Source organism: Onychostruthus taczanowskii, unplaced genomic scaffold (genome assembly GCF_017590055.1).
Source record: "Onychostruthus taczanowskii isolate IOZ18803 unplaced genomic scaffold, ASM1759005v1 scaffold12, whole genome shotgun sequence".
Lineage (NCBI taxonomy): Eukaryota > Metazoa > Chordata > Aves > Passeriformes > Passeridae > Onychostruthus > Onychostruthus taczanowskii.
In genome coordinates, this window is record NW_024498351.1 from 10382383 (window position 1) to 10403324 (window position 20942).

At 37.9% G+C, this 20942-nt stretch overlaps 1 protein-coding gene across 2 annotated transcripts; it reads right to left on the reverse strand.

The window, feature by feature from the left end:
* Positions 1-2040: 2040 nt before the first annotated feature.
* On the reverse strand, positions 2041-20626 carry AADAT (aminoadipate aminotransferase). Of its 2 annotated transcripts, XM_041427993.1 has the most exons (14): positions 20530-20626; positions 19585-19653; positions 17774-17942; positions 16625-16757; positions 15867-15941; positions 14354-14563; positions 13761-13826; positions 12522-12604; positions 11210-11306; positions 10334-10395; positions 7994-8058; positions 7400-7506; positions 6662-6763; positions 2041-5690 (listed from the first exon to the last, which is right to left on the reverse strand). In XM_041427993.1, the coding sequence occupies exons 2-14, from the start codon at positions 19649-19651 to the stop codon at positions 5649-5651; spliced, it is 1278 nt and encodes a 425-aa protein (XP_041283927.1). In that variant the 5' UTR covers positions 19652-19653; positions 20530-20626; the 3' UTR covers positions 2041-5648. The 2 variants fall into 2 exon arrangements, 1 of the variants encoding a protein (XP_041283927.1); XR_005954370.1 differs by lacking the exon at positions 7400-7506.
* Between the last annotated feature and the right edge of the window lie 316 nt (positions 20627-20942).

Here is a 20942-nt window from a genome sequence, read left to right on the forward strand (position 1 = left end):
TCCTCTGCTATTGAACTTAACTCCAGTGTTATCCTTCTTACTTCAGTTGTCCTGAACATCATCAATATTTTATTTTAAACAGTAAAAGAAAAGTCAGTGAACACTATTAATCAGTTTGTAAATATATTTTCCACTCTTATTAGACCTCAGATGCAATGTGTGTGTGTACGTGTAGTCACAGCATTGCAACTTTTCATTCAGGAAACTTTCAAGTGGCAAAGATTTCCTCTTGCCCTTTCAGTTTTGAATAACAAAGCTTTTTATATGGGATTTATCAAAATAATGTAATGGTCTTAGAAATTTTAGTTCTGTTTTAAAAATTAACTTTGTCATTCAAGAGTCTAATAGTCTAATATAAAAAAAAATCAGTAGGACTTCACCTCCTTAAATACTTTACCCACTCTGAAAACCAGTTTTACTTTTAGAATCAGTGAGGGAATTGTATGAATGTTTTGCCCCATCCCACCTTCATGGCTTTGGTACTAAGATAAGGAACTCCAAATTAGTTTCCTGAATGTCACTTTTACAAAGTAGCCCAAGACCTGAATTGTCAGGATTCAAAACAAGGCAGATCCAATGGTCTTAAAAAAACAATAAAAATTGCTCCTAGCATCAGATGTCTATGTTGGTTATGATATTATGATAATCATAAAAGGCTAAAATTTTATTTCCTTATTTTTGACACCGGGCAGCAAAGAGTGATTTGCCAATACAGAAACTATTTCCAATGATGCCTTTCCTATTCACTGTTTTATCTACTTTACAAAACCTTCCTGTCTTAAAGGGAAATATATTTAACCTGATTAGGGTAGATTTTGAGGAGATTTACAGAAAATCTTTTTCAAATTCATTAATTAGGAGTGCAGCTCCAAACTTTTGAAATATATCCTTTTTATCCCTTGCTTTTGGCTTTAGGGAAATAGCTGAATTAATACCAGTGACATGACTGGAGAGAATGCCATGTAAATGAAGGGCTCTTTAATCCAACAGATTATGCTGGTGTGTCTTCTATCATTTCAAGTCTTAAAACCAAGATAGGATATCCTTCCCAGAGGTAATGAAAATGTATGGCCTTTCTTATAAAGCTGATGATGATTTGCTTTGGCTTTGAAACTTGTGAGTCCCTGGGATTCTTGTTCACAATAAACAGCCCTTGCAAGCATGACTGATATCCACAGAGTTTGAACCATCTGTGCATGTTGCTTTCTAAAAGCCCTCTCTTCACATCTATTATGTGGGAACTAATCTAACATCTATGGCTTATCACAGACTTGCTAGGGTAATAAGCAAGAATAGCTGAATAAAAAGAAATAAAAAGATCCAAATGGGAAACATTATGCCAATTAGGAGGCAGAAAGAAATAACACATTTATTCATTTGGAATAACTGCTGTTACTTGAAGATATAGGCAATATTATATTCCAGATAGTTACCCTTCTGAGTTACATCTCTCTAAAATTAGTGCTGGTCTCCTAAAGTGATGCTGGCTGCTTTAAATGAAAAAGAGTTAGGGTCAGACTTGCCACTAGCCAGAGATTAATTATTGATAGGATTATATATGATGTGATCTACAAGTGTAGAGAATAAGGTAATAGCATATCTGTAAAAGATAAAAAAAAGATATGGTGGCAATTTTAAGAAACTAATTGGCTTTAATTACTGGAAAATTATGTCACCTGGGGCCCGTGTGGATTAGGAACATCCTTAAAAAGAGCTGAACAAAGAAATCCAGGAAAGATAAAAAGCAGAGATGCAAAAGTGTTGGTTAATCCTGTAAAAATCATAGCTGTTTTCTATTTGTTTGGGTGATAAAGTATTTTTTTTTTTCGAGGCATTACTAAAAAGGTGTTTGCTTTCATGTTAGTGGGTTGCCTAAAATGTTTACAATTTACCTGGCTAGGCTTGTACTAAGAGAGTAACTCTTGCCAGTCTTCCTCACAGACACAGAAATTAGCTTATTTTCTTATTAAGTAACATCTTCCAAGTTCTTGGAACTGTGTTGATTATAAGATTTCATATAATCCACCAAGAAAACTGAAGTGGTCTTTCCATTCCTCCACTTTATTAGTAGTTTTTGTAGAGAGGCAGACACTCAGAGAGTTTATTAAATTATACATTCATATAAGACAATAACATAATTTGATATTGTCAGAAGAACTTTATCTACCTCTGTTAATGCTTGATTTATTGGATGAAGCTGCAAGAAAATATCTTAAGTTTATTATTAGCCAAATGTAGAAAAAGGTCAAAGTTCTGTGTACATCAAGGAACAGAAAGACTTTCATGTTAATTTTTCCCAGACCATATTAAAGCATATCTACTTATTATGTCAATCCACATCTGATATATTATAATTTGAAAATAAAAAGAAAATATAATTCTGAAGGTATTCTCCACATTCTATACATCTACAGGTAATCTAGCTGTAGCCAGATTTGTTAACATGTTTCTAGGATATTAATTCTTGAAAAGAATCAGCAAGACCCTTATTCTTCTCTCCTTGTGTCTTCTGTGCTTTGCAGGGTTGCACAATAGTTTCCATAATCATTAGGAGAAAAGTGAGGCACAGCATGGTATTCCTGGGAACAATATTAGAAGAATGAAAATGTTTCTTTGCATTGCATGTTTCTTTGCATTTTTATTCAGAATAATTACAGTTCAAACACTGAAACTGTTCTATTCCCACATAAGACTGTCTGGAGTGGGCTGCTCAAAACCTGCTATTGAACAATAAAGAAAACAAGACAGATTAGGACATGCACAGCATAGCTCAATGGAATTCTTTTACATGTTTGCCTCAGTGGGTCACAGTCCAGATTGCAAAGGCAGGACCAAAAGAACTGCGGATGTGTAGGTCACAAGATTTTAAAATACAAGTAGAACTGAAATACAAGTAGGTTTTTATAAAATGCAAATAGAACTTGCAAGTGTCCAGAGTTTGCCCAGAATTTCTAGGTGGTTTTCATCTGCCAAAAGTCTGAAAATGCAGTGGAACCAGAGTGCAGGTACAAGAGAATGGCAGCTGAATGCTCGCTCAGAAGTAAGAGCCAGGCTGTGGGGGACTGCCCGTGCCAGGCAGCTCTCTCCAGCAGTGCAGCAACCTCCTCCTCAACTGCCCCCACCAGGGCAGCACCGGGGGCTGCGCTCCCCACACCGAGCCCGGCCCTTCCCTTCCTCTGTGTCCTCTCTTCCCCAGTGGCAGATTGTCACTTGCATCAGGTGGCTCAAACCCAGCTATGAATGAGAGAGGTTATTTGCTCGAGGATGGATGAAATGAAAAGGGAAACCCAAAACTTTCAATTGCCATGTCATTTCTTCCTATGCGAACATGCTGCCCACCTTTTGTTCCAAGTGGCTTCCTCCATGAACATTTAATAACAGTGAAAGCTTTCTCCCAGGAGACCAGAAAATGTGCATTAAGAGGTTCATGGAAACAGCATGTGCATATAGGATTTCACTGCCATTGTTCAATTTGCATTGTTCAGGATATTAATTTAATTACATCACAGTTGGGAAAAAAGCCCCCTCTCTCTAAATTAAATTAGCTGATAGCAAAACCAGGTAATGTGGCACAAATTTAATTGCATTTTGCTTACATTCAACCAAATTAACATTTAATTCTCTGAAAACTAAGAGGTGTTTTATTCAACACACCACCAATTTAAGGCTTACTTAATAATGACATTTTGATTTTGTTTATCAAATTCAGGTTTGGATGAATGACAATACAACCAAAATATTTGACAATCCTGATAACTAAAATCAGTCTTAAATTTTGTTTATATTTATTCCTCTATAAAAATATTATTTTAATTAAACAGACATATCAGTTTGTTGTTGGATAAAATAATTTTTGCAATTGAGCCCAAGATAAAAATTGCCTGACAGCAACATTAGAGTTTTCATCATTTCTACACATGCTTATGAAAGTGAGTTGAGACGTGAGTACTTCCTGTTGAGCAGCACTGCACGTGAGGCACTGCTAGTTTGGGCCCTCCATTAGCACCCTCAAACTACGTAAAATGGGGCAAGTTTGTCTTCAAAGACAGTGTTGGCACCCTGAGGGCAGATTTGGGACTGCAAGCTCTCTTTGTCACTCCATGGATCCTGGCTGCTCTGTGGAGGAGCCAGTCCCATCCACTGCACCACCTTGCCCCCACCTATGTCAGTTCCTCTCCAGTAGATTTACCTAAAAGCTGCAGGAATCTGGGAATTTAGCAAAGGATTGATCCTAGATATGCTGCTCAAGATGGTGTGGATGTGTGACTAAATTAAAAGGCTTGAGACTGACATGAAAAGTGATGCTGGGCTAGAGGCATTGGAATGATCCTGCCAATGGGAGGGATGCTGGGAAAGGCATATATCTGTGCTAGTTTGTTGTGACACATGCTATTTATAACTAGGGGGAAAAGAGGGAATGACAATTATTGTAAGTATTTCAAAAATTTGTAGTAATAATAATTTGTAGTAATAATTTCTGTTGTGAAACTTCCAGGTTGTGCCTGACCCTTATTTGCTCGGGTTGCCTGGGCTGCTGAATGGCTAACTAGATCCTTGAACAATGTTTTACTTTGAAATTCTGAACAGTTGCACAAAAAGAAGCAGCCATCCGATATTAGTGGAAAATCACAGTGCTTTCATCCAAACAGCAAGTAAAACTGAAGTCACTAATCCAAATGGGAAGCCTTGGAGAATCAGATCAGTTGAAACTTTGTGAAGCTTTTGTACCTGTCGCTGAGTATCAAATGTTTGGGATGATAATAACCAAGGAATAAGAGACTGAAACAATTTTTTCATTTTGTTTGCATCTGGCAGTGTCAGGGTGGTGTCCATTTCACCATGTCCCCTGTTCAGTTACTTACACACTCCATTCACAACCACATCTGACTGAATAACCAAGAGTAGTTCCTTTAGTACATACACATGCCTTGGCAAACCATAGATTTTCTACCACAGCTACAGAGTAATTATTCACAGATTGAAGTAAAAAACAGCAATCAGAACTCCTTTTACAAATTGGAGAATACCCCTGCAAATTGCAAGGGACCCCAGTTTAATTGTACTCACAGCCTCATTTTGTTGGATCAGTTTTAAATTTTTTTAACATAGTTACATCAGCTTTGTCTGACAAAACTTCAGTAGAATTAAATACTAATCCTCAAATCATTAAAACCAGATGCCATACAGAAGGACAAGAATGGAAGTGACCCATGAGACAATTCCAACATAAGATTTTGGAGGACTGTATCAGTTGATGTTAACAGTGAGAAGTAATAGTGGCTAAAACCACCTCAAGTGCAACTTTCTAGGTAAATGATTTCTTTTCCCAGCTGAAATGGAAAACAAAAGTCAGAACAAAAATCAATTTAAATCTAACAATACCATGGATTTTACAGGAAATAGAACATTTTGGTTTTGAGTATTTAAAATGTTTATGAATTGGATACATTTAGTAATGTAATATCCTGTCAAAAAAGATTAGACAAATTGTTTTTCACTTTCATTTTCAGTCTATTTTCTAGCTGAAAAGATCTAAGGAAACATCCACTATATTGTGCTTGCTTATAAAGTGTTCTGATGAAATCCAAATGTTAAGAACTATTTTCTGGAGATGATTTTTATTACTGCAAGAGCTCTATTTAGCTTTTTCACGAAGATTCTTTTATAAGGTCGGCCAGTCTCTTGAAGGCCTGCAATGAAAAATAGGGCTCGCATTTATATTTCAGCATTACATGAATAGGGAACACATCAAACCTGTAAAGCTACTAAAATTGCCCTAACTCTATAGAATCAATATTTCAAAATACAAAGTTCGTTCTGCTGCATATAAAAATACAGCTTGATTGTCAATAGTATGGTTATGAGTTACTTTAAAAAAGAAAAAAGTAGAAGAAATAAAGAAGAACTAAAAAGAAAAACTTATCTGTTACAAGTATTCCATAGATTATACTTGTCATTTACAAGCCTTCATAACTGCATGAAAATACAACTACAAATACTGAACTGTTTCAAGCACCCCAATCAAATCAGTATTAAATCTGCTCAAATAAATGTCTCCTATCTTTTCTCCCACTGATTTTATAGATAGAGCCAAATAACATCAAAAAGTCTCTGAAAACACATAAAAGATTAGTTCCTGATAATAATAATATCAGGAATAATAAATAAATAAAATAACAAAGAAATAAATAATAAAGCATGTATGTAAATTGTACAAAAGGAACTTTCTTACAAAGAATTGCTAACACACACACACACAAAAAACAACACAGGTAATTCAATCTCAGAATCAGAGGAATCCAAAGTCTGAAAGATACATGATGCCTGCCAATGCTTAAGCAAATACTCTGGCTTCAGGCAAATACTCTGGCTTCAGTAAAGCATTTATAAATAATGTCTGGGGGGTTTAACTGTGAGACACTGTATGTATGAGATACACAGAAAAATTCTAAGTGGTCCTCAAAATTTGGTATCTTGAAGATCATTTGGATGAGTATCTTGCTTAAGGAACAGCTAATACTACTGTGAAAGTACGGCTTAATCACCTACAGACTAAAACCTCTAACATTCAAGAAAAAATATAAGGAGAAGGATGCAAAAGATAAAGGAGCATTACTGTGTGAGAAACTGTCTTGATAAGAATGTAAAAAAAAAATCTCACCAGATCCATCTGGGCAGGAGAAGGCAGAGAGAAGGAGGCTCTGACATAAGAACTAGGCTCTGAACTATCAATATTGAATGCTCCTCCAGGAACCAGTAATACCTATGAAAAAGTGATTAACCACACAGTTATTATCACTTCGACATTTTAAAAACAATATGTTAAATTAAATTTGAGAAATCTCAGTGCTTACACACTTCTAAGTGTGAACATGGTGTAATATATTCTTTTTTTCAAAATGAGGAGACAAAAATATGCAACATGTGACCAGATTTTTCATAATGAAACCAAAGGGTTTTGGTTACCAGGTCTCGTTCATATCATCACAAGGTTCTTAGAAGCACCTGGGGTGTTGCTTACTCAGTACACAGTGCTGGGTCTTATAAATTGGAGAAATAAAACCAAACTTAATTTCTCTCTCATTAAAAAAATTTAGTCAGCAGCCATCATACATGTAGGTATATATATTAATATTATATATATATATATCATGTATAATAACATTTTACCGTATGTTACACTGGTTTCAATTTAAGTAAACTGATAAAATATCAACATCTGAATGGAGTCATGAAAATATTTTCTTAGTCAATAACTCTGCCACAGTGCCTGACTTGCAGACTTAATGATGGTGCACAGCAAGTCCCCCTACTTTTTTATGTGTGCACATGTGGATAGATGCAGATATTTTATCCTTCCCTTCTTTTTAAGATCACAGGTCATTAAATCACATCATACTTCTTTCTTCAAAGCCTTTTCCATTATCAGCTGCTGTGTATCAGAAATACCCTTAATTTTGATCCATAAGAACATGCCAGCAGCAGGAGGGTACCATTCTGCCAAGTCTGGATAAAGAGAGAGAGAGAAAATGGAATCAAGGAAGAAAATTATGCCCCACTTCTAATGGATAAATCATAGATTCAGTGACGTTTTAGATTTACTGATACAAACATTATCACTATTGCTATAGTGATTTTTTATATCTTCTTTTAAATTAAGGTCACTATTTCAGAGATTTTTTTAAAGACAGAGATTTTAAACATCAAAAGTATAAGAACATAATGAAGTGAAATACAGGCTCTTTGTAAAATTACTTTAAATAGTAATGTTGTGAGCTTTTTTTAATCACCATCTATCTCCCTGTCCTACCAGAAAGCACAAAAATGCAGCAATAGAGTTTGTCCTAAGCTTAATATTTAATGCAATTGATTTGCTTATAGTGCTTATCTGTCGCTTCAGTCAAGAGATGAACTTAAGTGATTTTTCTTGAGCACAAAAATGATAAATAGCTAGCAAAAAAAAATTAAGTGATTATCTGTGTTGCACTCTGACCTTTTAACCACTTGTCAGCAGCAGTTAGCATTGCATCCCGCTGTATCCTGTAGAAGTCCACCACTCTGAAAGCAAATTCAAAGTCATGAACTCATTTTCCTTCAGAGTCTGTTTGTTTCTGAAGGCAGAAACAAAGTTTTCTACTTCAACAACTCAAGTGCACATTTAATAGAAATATAAACATATCCTAGGTGGGCACAAGACAGTATACTGTGTGCGTAAAACTTCATATATGTATGCAAGAAGTCTTTACTGCTTCACTGCATCTCCAACAGAGCACTGATCAGCCAGACAGAGGAAGTCCCTTTGTGGCTGCTTCCTCAGCTTTACACATATCATAGAAACCTTTTACATATTACATCCAATCTGTCTACTATAGCAGTGTGTATAAGTCCTGCTAACACTATTTACTGCACAAAGCGCACACACTGAAGAAAATTAGGGACTTTAACATATGCAAAAGCACAGACTTAATATTTGTTCATTTGGGTTGAATCTGTGTAACAGGTACATATGGAAATTACATTTGACAGGGTAAAAAGCAAATCATATGATAAACCTGTCACAAGGGTTTGACAGCTTCCCCTTTTCTGAACTTTTGAACTTATCTCCTTCATACTGTAAGTAAAACTTTCAAGTAATTTAATCTGTTATTGGGAAAAACAACCCTAACCAAGGCTTCACCATGGACAAGTCACATGCAGTGGCTCTTGTCGACATAAAATGACACAGCTGTGCAATGGAAGACACAAGAGAAATGCCTGATACTGAGTTCATAATTCAAATGCAAATGTGTTCCCAAGTCTTAAGAAAACATCCTTAGTAATTTGCATAATTTAAATGAAAATCATAATTTTAAATGAAAATCATAATTTTACACTTGTATTTTTAAAAATACTTTCTGAAGCAATAGCTTTGATTTATGGATGTATTTTATTATATCTGATACAAAAACACCAATACCTCCAGATACTTAAATAGTTTTGGGGCTCAGTTATATCTGTTGCTACATTCTACATGAAAGAGTAAATCTCCTTTGTGCAGTTTTTTACCAAAATTGCAAATCCTGTTACCATTTTAACTATGTGCTGAAATCATAACAATTACTAAGATGAAACGTCCTCAAAAACGTAACTGCTCCAAAAACCAGATCACCTTCTACTCCAATGCCTAATCTAACACCTCACCCTTGTACAAATTAAATCAGCTGGAAGAGATTGCAGTCAGCTGTGGGGCCTCATCAGTAAGGTTATAGAGCATTGCAGCTGCCCCACTGCAGCCCTATTTTCATTAAAGTGGAAGAACAGTGTTTGGGCTTGATCAAGGCTGCCTTTTGGCCTATAAGAATGACAGAAGTGAAAAGTGGGATTTATTTTTTAGGAACTACTGAAAGTTGAGCTAAAGTGTGGTCCAAGCTCCTCTGTGACACTTATCTTTATATTCCTAAATCTTAAAACAAAGCAGTGTTAAAGCTGATGTGTCTTTTTTTTGGGTTTTTTTTTTTAATATTGCTGTTTACAGTATGAACATCAAGGGGACACAAGTAGCTGTTACAGTGAGGTATAAGAACTTTTTGCATGTTTTGCTCATGTTGTTGTTAGAGGCCTTTGCAAAGTGTAGCACACTCCTACTGATGTGAGAAACTTGGGGCTCTAACGATATCAAAGTAGAGCACATAAAATGAGGCAGTGACTGTCTAGAGAAACTATGCTCCTCCTGCATAATAAGTGAAAACTAAATGTGTGTCAGTCAGTATGCAAGAAATGTCTTATGAGTTAGATGGTAGCCCAGTGCTCTCTCTCTACCAGCAAGAGGCATTGTTCAGACAATGTTTAGTGCATGTAGCTGAACTTCACTGTTTTGCCATCAGTATCCACACTCAGGAGATCAAGGATGGCAAGAGTGTAAATTCCTGCTAACTTAGCGAACTCCCTTTATAAAAGCTATGCTGACTCTTTCTCAATAGAATCTGTGCTCAGTGATCTCAGCTTTTGCTATAGACCCTAACACTTTATCAGGGATCAGAACTTTATTCACTAGCTTGAAGCTTCCAGGATCCTCTCAAGTTCCCTTCAGGTGGGAGCTACATGTCTGTGCCAATGGACTGGCAGATTGTCTGTCTGGAGCAGTAGGTGATGTGCCCTGACGTGCCTGTCTGCAACTTCACACTGTGTCTCTTCAGGGCTCTTGTGTGAACCCAACAGTCTTGGTGACCTGTGTTACCTACTTGGTCTAATACTGGTGCACCTACTTTGACTTGTTTACTACAAAGAATGTTTGCTGTAGGTAGCAAGTAGCAGAATAACAGATGATGGGATTCAGTGCAGAACATAACCCTACCTGTCTATATGCTCCAAGAAACCCTTTTGTCCCCATTGCTGAAGCAGCTGTGATATCATAATCTACAGAAATAAAACACATCATCAATACCATGTTTTAAACAGGACTGTTCCACAATCATCAAAGATCCATAGCCAGATGCACTATTCAACATTCCCCAGACATGAAATTGCATGCGATGTTTCTTGGAGCCCTTTATAAAGAGAGATGCCAAGGTTATTATTGTCCATGTTACTGGTGTCTCCAAGGATCATGGCAGTATTTGGAAGCTTGGGTGGGGGGAGGGAAAAATGGATGGAGAGGTAAATATGATAACTGGGGAGAAAGAGGAAGGCACTGTATATTGCTTTACCTTCCTGTCCACATCGGCTTCTCCGCTTTAACAGTGATGAGCTAATGGAGCTGGAAGACGGAAGCCATATTTAGATGTGTTCACTGTCTCCTTTCCTTATCACTAACCATAAAGGGGCTGTAGCTGTCAGCTTGCTTTGAAATGTCTTTGTGGGCTGCCAGTATTGTTTTAATCGAAAAGTAGAATAAAAAATAATAAATGAGTGTTTCTTCCATACTGTGCTTTACATTGAAGTTGTAAAAAACCTACCAGGAAGAGATAAAATATTTCAAGACTTGGTTCTTGAAATCTGAGGGTTAAGGGATATCAGCTGTACTATCCATGCACTGAGACAACCCTCTAGCTCTGGTTCCGAATTCTGAGATGGTATTTTCTTTTGGCAGAATTGACAATGAATTTGCATAAACAAAACTGTGAAAATGCAGAGCAATTATGAAAACACAAAGCTGTTTGCTTGTGGTTTCTTATAACTTGGGATATGTTGTCTTCTCTAAACACAATTCATTTGGTGGCTTGGTACTTGCCTGTGTGAAAGTGCTGGTGTGCATTGTTGACACCTGAATGTGTAGAACAACTCTGTCGATGAGAGGCTTGGGACCCGTCAGAAAACCTATTCTTAAACTGGAAAGCAACCAAACAAAAAGTGACTTCAGAAATGCAAGGTGCTAATACTTTGAGTTATATGTGGGAAAACATGCAACGATTTTATTGACAGTGTAAGGATCTCTTATGCATTCAAATTTATCTATATCTTAATACTGCCCTCAGGTTACACAATTTAGAAGCCAAGTATCAAAGTCATGAAATAAAAATATTTAAGAGGTTTTAATGCTTATAGTAGCTTCATAGTTATGAAGCTTCAGGACAAAATCTATGTTTGGAACCATAAAGATAACTTGAATCAAAGGGAAGGAAAGACAAGTTTTCCCGTAATAAAAGATCATGAATGCTCAGGCTTTATGACAAACAGATAAGTGGCAAATGACTTTACTCTTTTGCTCCCTTTCAGTACTGCAGAAGGAATGGAATATAGATTGATAAACAAGATGGTTACTTATGCTTCAATTCTTATTAACCATCTTTACAGAATGGCTGAAGTTTTTGTTTGAAGAAAAAGGGAACCCATTAACTCATATGTGTCTTTGGAAAAGATAACACTGTGTCATGCCATTTTGTGGTGTCACTTCTGAAAATGCAATCACACTTAGCACTATGTTGTCTCCTCACTTTCTTTAGGATGGGTTATAACCCACTGGCTGCCAATACAGAATTTACATTAATTTTTTTTAATCTATTACGTTAACAGACAAAAGCAAGCTAAAAATCAAATACATTGACTTATGTGAAATGGAAAACAGCCAAGCCTCGTTCTTTTTCTGGCAGGTGGAAACAACCTGAAAGAATTGGAAGGCTGGATATCAGTACAACCCTATGAACAGTTTGTGAAGAATGATAGTTTCTTTTCTGTATTACATTCAGGGAGATTGCAGGAATACTAAGAGATAGATAAAAAGGGAAATAGAAAAAAAAGAAAAGAGAAAAGCTCCTAAAAGTTCCAGCATCTGTCTTCTGCCTAGATGGTGCCTGCAAGAATGGGCTGCCTGGGGTGAGAAGCTTAGCTATCTGCATCAGAAGAGAAACAGAACCTGGAGTAAAATGACTGCCAAGAAATGACATGAAAAGAGAGAAGACTGCAAAAATCCATTGATTCAGAAGTTCATTCCAGAAGTGGATAGTTATTAAATGAGAAAACACTATGGCATGTCTCATCACTTCATATGAAGTCTTGCATCTTAACTGAACAGGCAATGCTAAGTGATCTGCAGCTGGCCTTACCCAGATGAGAGAATTTTAGAGAAAGAGTCGGTCCTGATAACTCGGCCATCCACATCCATTGAGAGGAAAGTTGGAGCCCATGGCTTGGAATAAAAAATAAAAAACAAAATTCAAGGTGCTAGTAAGGATTATAGTGGAATTATTTTTTTTACTAGGAAGACACAATTAATTTCTCAAACGTGTATTCCAAGGAAAAAATTTCAGTAACTTGCTGACAAATGATTGTTTAGCCTAGCTTTCTGAGATGTGATTACAATATTCTGTAAATATCTTCAAGAAGTCAGCTTTGTTAATTTTTGATGTTTGCTTAGCCCACTGCTCCTCACACAAGTGTTCAGTTTAAGTATTGGTATGATGCCATTAGAAGGAGAGAGAAATAATGATTTTTCTGCCAAAATTTCCTGTGGAGTAAAGAGGTACTGCAATTACTAAAATGGAGCCTTGTAGCACTTTGCTTTGCTATATTAAAAAATTAAATCAGGAGATATGACCTAATTGTGAAGATCTGAGTCCAGCATATTTTTTCCTTATCAAGAATTCTGTTTTTACATCTTCTCCTCTACATTTCCTTACAAACTTCACAATGAGTCAATGAGTAAGTGAGGTAGTTTTAATGTCTTCTTCCATAAAAACATTTCAAAAGAGTGAATGCTGACCTTTATCTTCTACCAATGTTTTAATGCTTTGTAAGACTCATTTTGATTTCTGAAGTTAGGTACTTTTAAAGGCTGACTAACTGTAGATTCATGTAAGAAATTTGCAGAAAATTTACATGAAGGGAAGCTGCCTATCCAGTACCACTATGTGTGGTACCTGGGAGAACTCCCAGATTCTCCAAAAAGCAAAGGGATAAAAATGGGTTATAGCAGATGCAGAGTAGACAGTCTTCTGCTGAATAAACGAAGAGACAGGGAGAAAGGAACAGTAAGAGGCTGTAAACTTCAAGCGCTGCTTCAGTGACATACTTGCTTTCCTCTGAACGTAAAGTCTTTGTAATTTTCTAATTACTGAAAAATTCTATCCTGTATGAGGCTTCAGAAATTTGAACCACTAATTAACAGAATATAAAATACCACAAAGGGGAAAATTACTGAAAGGAGCCACAGACTGTGAGGCCTTGGTAGGACATGAAGAAGAGCCATGCAGGAAGGTATAGGGCTCAAACCTTAGTTCTCTTGTGAAACCATACTTTCTCCCCATAAAATAAGGTGTTGCTAAGGATTATGAAAGAAAAATTACCTTTTGAAATTGAAGAAAGTAGTAAGGATCATCTTCTATTATGAGAAAATCATATTTTCTTGCAAGCTAAATAAATTAATAAAAAGTAACAAAAGGAATAAAAGTTAAAGACACTGCAAATTCAGTCAGGTTTTTTTTTTTTTTTTAACCAGCATCATATTATGATTCTATTGATTGGCCATTCATTATATAGAAGCCCCCACGATGAGAAGCCTTCAAGTGCCCAATTTAGGTATCAAAAAATTGTAAGACTAATCACGGTACCTGTAGTACACAGACCCTTCTATGCAACTCAAGCTCTGTTCCATGTGGCATTCAGACTGTGCAGGCAACATGAAATAAGTCCTGTTAGAAGCCCGTGGCAAAGACACCAGCTACCAGTGGGCTACCATTGAAAAACAATTTACCTAAGGCATAGTCTACCTCTGAAGAGCTGCTGTGGAAGAGATTCCACTAGAAAGAGTGTAGTTCTAGGAGGAATGTCAACTGGACCAATAGTGGGCCCAAATACCAAACATGGGATACTTTCAACAGAAACAAGACTGATATTTATTCAATTCCACCACAAAGTTCACAAGACCACAGCTCCATACCTGGTAAATCTCCTTTTTGCGCTCTGTGGTCAGCGAGTTCCCAGTTGGATTGCATCCATTTGGAATAGTGTACAGGAATTTGGGGAGGTGATTGCTACGATTTTTTACATCCTCTGGGCTCCAAGCAGACAGAATTTCTTTTAAAGCTTCTGGAATAATGCCATGTTGGTCACTAGGGATATTAATTATATTACAACCCAAGGGTCTCAGCTGTTGATAGAAGGAACAAAACTGTCATAATTGTGTAATTCAAAGGTCTTACTTTTGTCATTGTCACCATAACATTTCATCAATACAAAGTCTTTCTTTTTGATTTTATAGCTATCTCAAGCTCCATTTGCTCATGAGTCAAAAGTTTGCCTGAATTTGCTGTAAGGCTTGTCAAACGTATCACATTACTCTTTCTTTGTTCTAGTAAGCCAACGCAGAGGAAATGGGTAACTCCTATGTTCAATTGCTGCTCTTCTCTAGGAAATCAGATTTGGTTTTTCAAGCGGTAAGGGAGTTTGTAAATCTGACCTGTTCTCTCAGGACTTCTGATGCTCTCACCACAGACAGTTAAGGTCACAGCACCTTTGTTTCCTACTGACAATTTACACTCTACTTGGGTGGAAATGTCAGAGCTTTAAGCTACTCTTCCCTGACAAATGGCAAAGAATCTGTTCTCTCAACAGATATATTCAGCAAAATAAAGGAGAATGAAATGAAATGATGCTACTGCAGTGACATGTTGACAGCAGTATGAAAAAATATAGGCAAAATACCAATGAAAAATCTTGCTGTCTTTCCTCTGTGGAATTTCAATTTGTACCATGTAGTGCTCTGCATTTTTAAGTAAAACTGCAAGCTGCTGCATTGTCAAAATACATTCCTAAAAAAATACAGCTGATTAGACTATATATTCAAATTGAGAACAGTAAGCAATAACAATTTATTTTGATGCAAGGGTGGACAACTGAATTTGTGGTCTATTTATTCTAACCCTTCTTGCAACTCATGCATTTTGAGCTGGCATTTAATTTTATACTGATTAAACTACTTTTCAGAAGTAAACTTTGCTGCTTTTGTATAGTTCTCACTAATTCTTATCTTTGTAGTCATATATGGGTGCTTCAGGCCTATGCAAATATGATACTATTTAAAATTATCGTATACTCTGATCATGAAATACAGCAGGTATACATGCTGACATGTTAACACACCCACTTGTTATAAATTTAATTCAACCAAACTAGGTCCTGATGGCTTTCTTTCCAGTCCCATGTGTGATCTTAGCCCTTGAATGAACTAGTGCTGGAAGAAGAACTTCAAATACCTTTCATAGAACTTTCACTAGGAAACCTTTTATGAGTTAATATTTATGAACTTGACTGGTTGGACACTAAAATCTTGAGTCTTAGGTATGTTTTTATGGCAAATACAGACAGTGTTTGTAAGACTGCAGATCAGGTACCAAACTGCTGTCTAGTTCAAATGTAACATTCACAATGTTTTGTAGCTAAGGAACACTTACAGCTGCTAGTGTCCCCGAGTACGTGGGTGCATCCAAAAGGATGTTGTCTCCAGGATTAATGAGCATTTCAAACACCTGCAAAAGAGAACATTGTTTTAAAGATCGTTTAGATTTTATATATGTGCTTTGTACTTTTGACTACTTAGTGGGATTAAAAACCTTGATTAGATACTGGTAATTCCCTAACCATATCAATATCCTGTCTGTGAGAAAGGCAATGAATGGATGAAAAATCTGCTTTAGAGCCAAATTAAGATAGGTTACCAAATCGACATGGAAAGACAGTGCTCTGAAGCACCCTTTCTACTGTATAAGTTATAGAAAGAAACAACTAAACAGCAGTGAGAGTGGACTGGAAAGGGTAATTATTTAAGGAAGTAAAAACCCCCAAAAAATCAGGAAGTAAAAATGAGAAGAAACATATTTAAAATAGCATTATGGTAAAGCATCTATGCACTTATTTCTGCACTACTTGAGTAACATGATATGTTACCTTATAGCATGTTTTTTACACAGGCTCTTTGGTTACCTGAACTTTCATGCACTCCTGACAGTCTAGAATGCCACTCCAATTTATTTCATTTCCCTTATCTTGTACATGAACCTAGAGTAATTCATATCTATGGAGAAAGAAAATATGAAACTGTACCCTGCATATAATTATAGAGAGCACTTAAGGCTGAATATAGCTGAACTGATGGAAGAATAAACATCTCTCTGAATGAAATGCTTCTAGCATATGAATCTTTTGATCTTACTTTACACAAGCCTTCCTGGCTGCCAGTTGTGACACACACTTCCATCTGTCCTTGCTCAGGACTGTAGTTGGCTGTGGGGGGATCATGTAAGCTCCTCTGGAAATCTTTTAGCCAAGACAACAGCTCTGGAATCCTGAAACATGAATAAGAAGGCATATCTAAGAATTTATATAGGCCAAAGCTAGTCTGTTCCTCTAAATCCCTGCCAAGACTAGCATGCAGTCCTGAGTTTGATTTCAACTGTCACACAGATACACTTAAATGCAATTGCTATGACTGCTTTATCAAATTAAGAAAATGAGATGGGCATCTGTGGTCCATACACCAAATTATCCTAGTGAAATCTGGGCAGTAATTATTTGCCAAGGATGAAACAGGGTGGAGGCTGAACAATACCCACTCCTAGAAATGGTCATTCTGTACTCGAATGTGGCAGTGTGACAAACTTCTTAATGCTGCAGATTACAAGGATTTCTAAAAACCACGTTTTCCAAAAAGTCTTAAGATCTTGTAGGATGTTCACAAATGGCTGGTTCATTTAAATATTAAGAAAAGTTTTAACTGATGCCCCATATGTCTCTGTAGGGACCCAAGTATTTTTGCAAACCTGTCCTCACCTGACTCAGTGCTGTGTGCTGAGAAGTTTACATGAGCACTAAAGCAATATAATGCTATGCAATTTTTGTACCAAAAATGACAATTCTATAAATACCTCCACTCAATTACCACAAGTTCTACACACTGACTTCAGTATATGATGCCAAATGAAAAGAAATACTCCAAAACATAGAAACAATGTGTTGTAATGAAGTATCTTTAAAATAATATCTGATTTGGGTGTCTGGATTCTCAAATATTAATAGCTAGGAAATGCTCTGGCTTGAGAAATACTAGGATTAGGGTTTTAAGTGATTTAAGTGATTTTTTTTTTTCTTTTTACATAACTCATTGCAAAATTTTCCACTGGAACTCTAATGTAAATAGTGAGGCAAATTGAAAAAAAAACCCCATGGGTTTTGGGAAGAACCAATTTTTTGAAAAAAGGGCTTTATGAACAGGTTTTAAAACCACAGGTGACAATGCAATAATAAAGGATATTATGATCCTTAGCTTCTGGTGTCTTAAAGTGCAAGCAGCTGTGACAAATACCCTGCTGAGGCTGAGTACTGGAGAGCTCTCTTCATCAGATCTTCCCCAATCTCAATAGGGGTTCCATGTCCAATGTCAACAGTTGCCCTCTTAAATGGAAAAAGATTAGGATTTGGTACCCCTCCAGCCAGAGAGATGAGAGATGGAGGAGACTTCTGCATCAATTCAGCTAGAGTAAAAGGAAAACACCTTGGTTACAATTTGATTATTACAATGACAATCATATCCTTTAATCAATATTTAATAATGGCTCAGAAAACTTGTTCTGTTTTTCAATTTACTTGTTTAACTATCATGAATTCAAAAGGATAACTCTTCTTAAAGTCATCTTTCTGCTTGGATTAAATAGGTGTTTGGGGGCCTTAGGAGGGAAATACTGTTAGGACAGACTAAAAAAAAATAATTTTAAGTTAAAAAAACCTATTTGTAATTTATTTTTAAACAATCTGGACAGCTCTATTACAAAAACTGTCATGACTGATGTCGTTTGAGCTTCAAGAATTTAAAATCTAAATGATCTTCTGTTTAGAATGACTTGAAATGAATGGCTTTGTTTTTGTTCTGTTTTTCATTCAGTCTCACTTAAGCTGATCTGGCAGCTATACTGACAGATGATTACAGCTTTTCTATAAGGGAATGGAAATGTTTCTAGCAGCCCAATTTTAGTGGCAGAGGCATTGTGTCAGTAATTTGCTACGAAGTAAATCTTAATTCCTGCTTTTAAGTCACAGTTTCACAATCATTCAGATCTAATCTATGCAGTGCAGACTAGACCTTAATCCAGCAAGGGCACTTGATTGATGCCACAATATGGCATTCATGCTGGCTTGACAGTTTTACATCAGATATGAGAGGTCAGATGACATCAGATCTGGCTTAAAAGTGGCCTGTTACTGAGTTTATTTTCCAGTGCTTTTTAGCAGACTTGAACATGGGGAGTTAATTCTTATCAGTTATTTCACCAGTTTGTGTTATTCCTGTGACTTTTGGCCTGGTAAAGAGAGATTTACTTTGTCATCAAAACTGCAGGCTCAATATGTCTACCTACAGGAACTGTGCTGCTTAATACTTCTGTTATGATGCATGTTAATGTGTCACTTGAAAAAGAAGCTGCCTAGAGTGAACTACATGACTTAGCTGTACCTGTATGAAGAATTTTAGGCAGAACAGCAAATGCCACCCCCTTACCAAGAGGGGAAATTGACCCCTGAGGACTTAACCAGTGATATATATCTCGTGCTTGGATTCTGTCAGGTCTCTGTGGGTTTCAACTGAGTAAACAAGTAGGCAGTTAAGCTCTTCCATCTGTCACATGGAAGACAATGTAATGTTGTAGCCTAAAGATAGATTAATATGGAAAAGGAAAATGTAGCAATACTGAGTGGGTGGGGGTGCAGAAACATTTATGGACATGAACAGGATACAAGAAAACCAGATGGAAAGAAACATGCTGGGACTGAATTTGAAGTAACTAGCAGTAGCTTGCTCCTGGATACACAACATAAACTCAGTTGCAAACTGTGCCAAAAGCCCGGGTTCAGAGACAGTAGCAGAGACTTTTCATACACTTGTTAAAGTGATAGGGCTAACTCGTCTGTCAGGATGGGTTTCTGAAATGGTTTAAGGCTATTCACTGTATTTTTCTTTATACCTGCTTGGCATCTGTGCTTGACAAAAGTCAAGTTGCTTTGTCAGCTTACAGCATGATTTTCTTTCAAACATTTTAAAGCCTTAAGCCAAGGAACCCCAGCACAGACGAGAACATAGAATGGTACTTTCAGAGAAACTGGGAAGAAGGGACATGTACTCACTCAGCAGTCTTATTGGAGATGCTTTTCTTGCTGTACTCACAGTGGTGATGAACCTAGAGTAATTCATATCTATGGAGAAAGAATAATTAGTTGGACATGAAGCTAGAAAAGGGAGTAAGAACTGCAGTGTGTTTTTAGTATGTGCATCTCCCACAAGTAATGCTTTTGATCTGGGTAATGATGTGGTATGCCAGTGAGGAGGAAAGAGCCCTTTCCCCTCCCTTTACTGTCAGCTCTGGAGTTTTAATGGCAAATTACAAATCTGACAATTTGATGGGTCTTAAACAACCATCAGCTCTTTTTTAGTTAATGAGAATCCAGCTTTATTTAGCTGTTTTAAGCACTGCATTTGAAGTGCTTTTAGGATTGCAAGCCATCATTATAAGTCACAACACTTGTCAAGTCAGAGGTGGGTTTTTTTGGGAAAGGATAATGAAGAATGTCTTTCAAATGCATCTGACGAGTATTTTCCTCCTTTTCCCTGGTGCCCATCGAGATTAAATGGATAGCGAACTACAGTCCGGCAGGAACTGGAAAGGCCACAAGAAGGCATCTCCTTCGAAGGGAAAGCAAGCAGAGAAATGAAATGGAAGGGCAAAGAGCAGCCACAGCAACGCGCATGTGTCGGCAGTTACCAGAAACGATCTACTGAGCAAGGCCGCCTTGAAAAAACACGACTCGTGCTTCCTAAAAATATCTCCCTTAACTAACTCCGCTCCCGCTGCAGCCCGGCACAGGCGCGGTGCTGCCTGTACACAAGGGCGGGCTGGGCTGTGTTTTACGGGATAGCTGAGCGCCGCTTCGCCGCCCTCCCCGAGGCGATCCCGAGACACCCCCGCTGCCCACCCACCCCCAGCTCCCCCGGAGGGGGCACCGAGCTCCCAGGGCCATCCTGAGCTCCTCCGACCACTGTGCGGAGGGTTCGGTGCGGCCGCGGGCACCTACCGGCGGAGGGCGCGGGGCCGGCAGCCGGACAGGAGGGCAGCGGCGGCCCCGCTGTGGGCGTGTGCCGGGCCGGCCCCGCTGTGGGCGTGTGCCGGGCCGGCCCGGGCGGGTCCTGGCCGCACACGGGGCCCTGGCCGGCGCTGCCGCCTGCGCGTTGTCGGCAGCTCGGCAGCGAGTGGCTGCGCGGGGCCGAAAGCTGTCCTGTGCCGGTCTGGTCCGTGCGAAAGCCCTAAAATGAGCCGCTTCCTCACCGGCTCCGTCGGTGTAGTGCCAGCGAAGCGAGGACTGGAACCCGATAGTGCTGGGAGAGGCGGGGGCAGCCGGGCAGGGGGCACTGCCGGGAGCTGGGCAGCCCCGGGTGCGGCCAGGACCGCGGGGCGAAGCAGGAGCTGGCGGTGGCGGAAAACGGAGGA

Coding starts and splice junctions, on each gene's coding strand:
- AADAT (XM_041427993.1), bottom strand. CDS start 19,651: ATGAATTACTCTAGGTTCATCACCACTGTGAGTACAGCAAGAAAAGCA. Junction 11,307..12,521: donor TCTAAAATTCTCTCATCTGG/GTAAGGCCAGCT, acceptor GTTGCTTTCCAG/TTTAAGAATAGGTTTTCTGA. Junction 6,764..7,399: donor AAAAGGCTTTGAAGAAAGAA/GTATGATGTGAT, acceptor ACTTTTTCATAG/GTATTACTGGTTCCTGGAGG.